Below are 7,226 nucleotides of genomic sequence, written 5' to 3' on the forward strand. Positions count from 1 at the left end.
CCGCTACCTCAATGCCCAATCCCACCACCACCCAGCACAGATAAACTCCGTGGCAAAGGTAAAAGAACAACTTCTGTGCCTGCTGGGTGGAGCAGTTTTAAAAAACTTTGTCAAGAGTTCATTGCACTTATGCAATGATGTTTGTTGCAAATACTAAGGTTTCACTGTTAACAATAAACAACTCTGGATATGCAGCATAGACATCATCTCCCAGAACATCTCTGAGGTGGCAAAAAGGTGAAAGGGTAGCTGAACATATAGACTTCTTGCTTTTCAATTGTTTGAAAAGCTGCGTTCCTATACTGTATATAGTAGAGACTCAAGGACATCATGTTTAATTGTGTATGCATTTATTTGTGTTGGCTAAACATACCGTGTTTCTCCAACAATACGGCCTCCACCAATAGGAAGGCCCAGCATGTTTTTTGGGCATAAAATCAAATTAAGCCCCTCCCCCCAAATTTAGGCCTATTTTAAAATATGCAAAATAAGGGGGAAGGGCGGGGAGACTTGCCGTTAGGAGCGCCCGGCGGGCCGGAATTCCTCGCCACCAGCCGCTCCTAACGGGCGATCATGGCCAAGCACAGAGAGCTCCCTACTCCCACCTTTGCTGCAGACACCTTTGGCACCCACCGCTGTTGCTTTCCCTTCTGCCCATTACGCCGCCACGTTTGGAGCTGCCGCTTCCGCGTTTGGAGTGCCGTCGCCATTTGGAGCTCCAAACGCGGAAGTGGCAGCTCCAAACATGATGGCGGGCGATCTTTTTATTTTGGTCCACGCGAAGTTCAAAGCGAGCAAGAGAGGGAGACTGCGATGCCTCCATCCGAGATGGCAACCTCACTAGTGGATCACAACGTGGCTGGAAGCCCGAATCAGCGGGATATGATGGCGATCTTTTTGGAGCGAGAGGAAAGGGAGAGAAGAGTTGCAGGCGTAATTTGCAGGAGGAAGTGGGTGTACCCCATGGCAGGGAGCCCAAGGAAGAAGGGCCGGTAGGCAACGGAGAGCGTCCCGTAGCTCCGAAGCAGCCTAAAGAGCGCGCCCGGGAAGAGGCGCAGATGCTGCCTTGTAGTCCCCAAGCCAACTGCGTGCGCCGCCTTTAGTTATGTGTGCTCCGCGCTTTGGGCATCTCCGTGTGATCGCGACCCTGTCCTTTCCACCTGGCGCCCTTGCTGCTTTCTGGCTCTTTAACAACCAGCTTTGTGTTTGGAGCACACGGCGGCGGAAGCTCCAAATGCAGAAGCTCCAAACATGACGGTGGGCGATCTTTTTATTTTGGTCCGTGCGAAGTTCAGAGCGAGCATGAGAGGGAGACCGCGATGCCTTGCTAAAGAGCCAGAAAGCAGCAAGGGCGCCAGGTGGAAAGGACAGGGTCGCGATCACAAGGAGATTCCAAAGCGCGGAGCGCACATAACTAAAGGCGGCGCACGCAGTTGGCTTGGGGACTACAAGGCAGCATCTGCGCCTCTTCCGGGGCGCGTCTCTAGGCTGCTTCCGGAGCTACGGGACGCTCTCCATTGCCTACCAGCCCTTTTTCCTTGGGCTCCCTGCCGTGGGGTACACCCACTTCCTCCTGCAAATTACGCCGCAACTCTTCTCTCCCTTTCCTCTCGCTCCAAAAAGATCGCCATTGTATCCCGCCGATTCGGGCTTCCAGCCACGTTGTGATCCACTAGTGAGGTTGCCATCTCGGATGGAGGCATCGCAGTCTCCTCTCTTGCTCGCTCTGAACTTCGCGCGGACCAAAATAAAAAGATCGCTTCGCGCCGTCATGTTTGAGCTGCCTCTTCCCGCTTGGAGCTCCAAATGGCGGCGGCACTCCAAACACGGAAGCGGCAGCTCCAAACGTGGCAGTGGAATGGGCAGAAGGAAAGCAACAGTGGCGGGTGCCAAAGGTGTCTGCAGCAAAGGTGGGAGTAGGGAGCTCTCTGTGCTTGGCCATGATCGCCCATTAGGAGCGGCTGTTGGCGAGGATGCAAGGGGGCGAATTAAGTCACCCCCCGAAAAGACGGCCTAGCCGTTTTTTCGGGGCTCAAAAAAAAATAAGGCCCGGCCTTATTATGTGAGAAACACGGTAGAATACAGATACTAAAGAGCCATTTACCAATTGGGATGACTGCAGCTCACATCCGGTTCTGTATTTTGAAGCTTAAAGCCCTCCTAACCAACCTGAAGCACTATATCAATAATAATAATAGCAGCTAGGAAGCAGCTGCATTAATCCTGGTCTTCTGTGTTTAAATATTTGGCAAGCTTAATAGGCTCTATTGTTTGAAGGCCACCTTTCCATCTGACTGGGTGTCAACAAAACTGCCCCATATGCAGAAGAGCAGCCAAATTTGAAATTGCATGACTTTCTGGTGCCTTCTCAGGGGCCATGCTGGCTGAAGTTGACAGAAACTATCACCTTAAAACATCAGATTATAAAAGGGTGATCTAGAGTTTCATAATATCTCTAGAGCCTACTTAGGCACAATGGCATCCACTCTCGGTTATTGGTTCAGCACATCAACATAGATGGGAGTGTGGAACATAGATACTGCAGGACCTGGAAAAACTGGCTCATGTTTGCTTTGAGATGGAATATATACTTTTCTTGCAATCATTTGTTAAGGTGTAGGTGGCCAAACAGAGGCAATACTTCAATGCAGGTTAGCGTATAGAGTTGGGCATGTTTTAGTAATAAATCTACAGCATTTGCTCAGTATTTTCAAATATTCCCATTCCAACATTTGGGGTAATATTTGTGCAGGCCCTCTCTGGGGAATAGAACAAGACTGATGCTAGTGAAACTGAATGGCATACATCAATTACTTAGTCATTTTCTCTTTCTCTTTACAGTTCAAGTCTTGGTTGATGGTGCACCTGTTCGTATCCAGTTGTGGGACACTGCAGGACAGGTGAGGACCATAAAAGTAAAGTATATTTGCAGCTCTGGTTAAAATGCCATGCTAAGGATGATATCAGAAAAAATAATGAAAATAATTCAATTAAAAAAAATGACTCTGACAGTCAGTAGTAATCTACAGCATAGTTCTGGCATACTTTACATTAAAATAATATTTCAGTATTGGAGAGGAGACACACCGTGTTTCCTTCTGGTGAGTTCTTGTTTGAAATAACCTTTGAACTGGGAATTCCTGGAGTTGCGTAATATGCTAAACATGTTATGAATGCTGTCTTGCATTGCTGGAAGAAAACTGGGTTATAAATCTAACCAACAAACTGATAGAGTTTTCTTGTTTGTGTGACTTATGGCTTGCTAACTGAAAAAAAAATTTTGCAGCAAAAATTCCTTTTATGAAATATTATGTCTGGAAGCCCATGTCTTTTTAAAGGAAAGCATGAGCTCTGAAATATTATTTGGGACTAGAGTTTTGGATTTGATTATTTACATGATTGAGAAGTTATTTTAATGGGCATTAAAAGTCCCTCACTTCTTCAGTGGTCTAATTAGTGAATTAACCTATTTTTAAAACCTTCATGTATTAACTAAGCTATAGTGCTGCATTTACACGTAACATTGAGAAACTTTAATATTTTGGGAGCAATGGGCACATCTGGGATTTTGAGAGTGTTCTGAATATGCTCAGAGAATGGCTGCCACAGGGGATATTTCTGATTACAAACATCCACTTTATAGGAGGCAAAATAATGAAGTTATCCTCCACTCTTCACCTGCCATAATTCGTCGAGGATGTTTCCTAACATCATAGTTTTATCTTGCTTTTTGATGGGCACATTCCAAATAGAGCACTTTTATCTTCTAAGAATGCCTCTGTAGTTTAGAAACATTTTTGGGAATAAAAAAAACCTTAAGTATATGCGAGGATGAAGATTGTTGGCTTCCCGTGTATTCATTTATTTCAATGATCAATGTCTCAAAACATAAAATCTGGAGAACAAAAGAAACATCCACAAGACCATTGATGTCCTAGCCCAGTCAGGAACTCTGGCCATAAACTGTAATGGTAGGGTTTAACATGCTGAAACAAAAAGTGTTTTGTTTGGCTTTAGCTTAGTGTGATGTGTGAAATTTTTTTTATATTTAGTAGCTATTAATTGGCTTAATTTCCCTCTTACAAGCACTTGGGAAAACTCAAATGATTTCTAACCTTAGGATGATTTTGCTGGTTGAAAGTTAGAAAAGTTCAGCTTTGGAGCTTTGTGAAAAAGACGAGATTGTAATGCCTACTAAGTGTAATTATTACAGTAAATATCTGACACAAATTGATCTCTGTGTTTCTTTTCCCTGTATAGGAAGATTTTGATTGCCTTCGCTCTCTCTGTTACTCTGACACTGATGTCTTCCTGGTCTGCTTCAGTGTTGTAAATCCCACCTCTTTCCAAAACATTACAGAAAAATGGATTCCAGAAATAAGAACTCACAATCCCCAAACACCAGTGGTGCTAGTAGGGACACAAGCTGACCTGAGAGATGATGTCAAAGTATTAATCAGCCTGAATCGTTACCATGTAAAACCTGTGCCAAGAACACAAGCAGAAGGCCTGGCTGAAAAAATCCGGGCTCAGACTTACGTTGAGTGCTCTGCTTTGACTCAAAAGAACCTGAAGGAGGTTTTTGACACAGCCATTGTTAGTGCAGTTGAATACAAAGCCCAACAGGAAAAGAAAATGACAGCTAAAGGAATCAAAACTCTCTCTAAATGCCGATGGAAGAAATTCTTCTGCTTTGTCTGAAACTGACTCCAGTAAGAAACATTTATAAGCCAAAGTAGCTTGGAGCTCAAGCTCTTGTTGGATTATGGCAAAACTTGCCTGGGAGTCAAGAAGGAGAAGTGTAGTGTCAAATGGTCCACGCTACCTTCAAACATTTGGGACGGAATGGTCTGATGCTGATGTACTGAGTCCAGCAGCCAAGTTAATTTATGTATACATATATTTCAGGCAAGATGACCAGTTTTTACAGCTTTTGAAGGCTTGACAGCATATTAATTGAACAAATTAATTAAATCTGGGAGTAGCAGTCCCAACCTGCCTACAGGGCATGAGAGCAGAGAAGGTTGAATGAAACTTGATTTAACGCTTCAGTTATAAATTTGAGAGTTATATCTCATTTTCAAGTCATAATAATGAATAGAGGATTGATGCAGAGAATTAATGTCGAACCAAAATTTCCACTTCAACTTAAAAGTAAAAGAAAGTAAAATAAGCTTTCAAGATAGAACTGAGAATTAATCCATGTTTGAGGTGAAGAGTGGCCATGTCACATCCTTAAAACAACACAATATTTCCCAATGAAATTATGTGGGAAAATCCCAATGAAATTATGTGGGAAAATGTGATATAGTGCTATTCCAAGAATATTTGGATTTCCATGTGAAAAGCAAACCACAAACTGAAATATTGCAGAAGATATGTGGCTATATATGTGTGTATGTTTGAGTGTGAAATAATTTTCAACAAGAATGTAGTCTGGGCATCCACTGAAAAGATTGAAGCATGATTTGCTTTCATGTAAACTTTCTGTGTGAACAAATTTTCTGATTCATTTTTAAAGTCATCCTTAGAAAGTATGATTTTAGCATAATCAAAATTTAACCTGTTCAAACTAAATTCAAGATTAAAAGTCCAGCAGCTCTTTTCCCTCCCTAAATTATGCCCTGTTCCGCATATTTAGACTTTCCACGCTAGGCAAACTGATACTGTATTGTCTATTTTAATAAGATGCCACCCAGTACTGTGCCAATAATGCTATTTAGGTGGAAGGAAATTAGCAATTCTTGTTATACATTTATGTCAGAGATTGGGCCCTAAATCATATTCCTTTGTATTTCACTGCTAATACTGAAGGCTTAATGTTCCCTCCCTGAAACCTGTAGGTGAATAATCAGGTTTACCAAGTTAGCAATTAATATTTATGTTGTGTAACTATTGCAGCTAGATGAGGTTTACATCTGAGATGGAAAGATAACCACACACAAAAAGACTGAATTAAAAGCATAATCTCAAAGGGAACATATGACACAGTATTTTCCAAAATTATAAAGCAGCTTCCCTAACCTGACTGCTGTAGGTACATTGGAATAAAATGCCTATAACTCTATAGCCCAACTATAATGAATGTGTATAATGGGAGAATAGTCCAGCACATCTGAAGAGCATTAATTGAGAAAAACAATGCCCGGACATTGATAATGTTGACTCCAAAGTGCTAGAGAATTGACCAATTTGTGCTCCATTTTTGGCATATGTGCATCACAGTCACTGAAGAGGAGAGGAGTGTCCACTTCAATGGTCCAAAAAGGAAAGATTGCCACCTTTGATGGCATTCAGGTGTGGAAATGTTTGCCGTTTAAAATGATTCAAGACAAATTCTGCTTGAAAGGTTTGAGGAAAATAGAGAAAAAATATGAGAGGAAAGCAGAAAATGAAAAAGAGAAGAAGCATGTGATAGAAGAGGGAGAAGTAAGTGATAGCAAGAAGAGACAGAAAGAGAGATTGAGAGAGGGGAGGAGAAGGAGAGAGAAGATAGAAGGCAGGCAAAGAGAAAGCTATATAGGTAACATTGACAAGGTTAGTACATCATGGATATTGGAGTTGAAACAGGCTTATTGATCATATATGTTCTCTACAAATTATTTCCATAACTTGAAATGACATCTGAAGTTGTTTACACATTGGATCCTTTCCTAGGTATTCTATAAATGCACATAAATAGTTGAATCATATTTTAGATCCTCTCTAGTTATGAAGACAAATATCAGTCATTGCAAATCACATCCAAACCAGACACGAATGATCAAATGTGATCATCATGTCTATATCCTTTTTTTTGCCACAGGTACATACACTGGGAAGCTGAGCCATGATTATTCATCTTTGTGGTCTGCACAGAAATGTATCAATGTCCTGGAAATGTGTCATTGTGGAAACAGCCATTGAGCATTGCTCACTCCATGTGGCATACTTCAGTTTTGCTGTATAAAAAGAAAATGTTTACAAGTGGGTCTTTATGCATTTCCAATGGGCATCACAAAAGGGTCCTGGAACAGCCTTAGCTGAGGATCAGATTTCAAAAGTAGTGCCAATTTAGCAAGAATTCATAGGTACCGTTTTATTTTCCCCCCTTTTATTTCAAAATTCATTAGGGATATTTGGTTGTTGATTCGTATTGATGGTACCCAACAATATTCTTTTACAGGAAAGAAAGAATGCTTAATCCATGCTATTATTGCCTTAGAGATTGCATATCATTCTTTTTC

At 41.7% G+C, this 7,226-nt stretch overlaps 1 protein-coding gene across 1 annotated transcript in view; it reads left to right on the forward strand.

The window, feature by feature from the left end:
* The window catches only part of RHOV (ras homolog family member V), a 37,386-nt gene extending 30,969 nt beyond the window's left edge, over positions 1-6,417 (forward strand). The window contains exons 3-4 of the mRNA XM_026664584.2: positions 2,842-2,900; positions 4,261-6,417. Of these exons, the coding sequence (XP_026520369.1) occupies positions 2,842-2,900; positions 4,261-4,701 (500 nt within the window). The 3' untranslated portion in view covers positions 4,702-6,417. The remainder of the gene's footprint in view (positions 1-2,841; positions 2,901-4,260) is intronic.
* The last annotated feature ends 809 nt before the right edge of the window (positions 6,418-7,226 follow it).

Source organism: Notechis scutatus, chromosome 1 (assembly GCF_049901735.1).
Source record: "Notechis scutatus isolate UNSWTSFEM ecotype Mainland chromosome 1, rNotScu1.2, whole genome shotgun sequence".
Classification (NCBI taxonomy): domain Eukaryota; kingdom Metazoa; phylum Chordata; class Lepidosauria; order Squamata; family Elapidae; genus Notechis; species Notechis scutatus.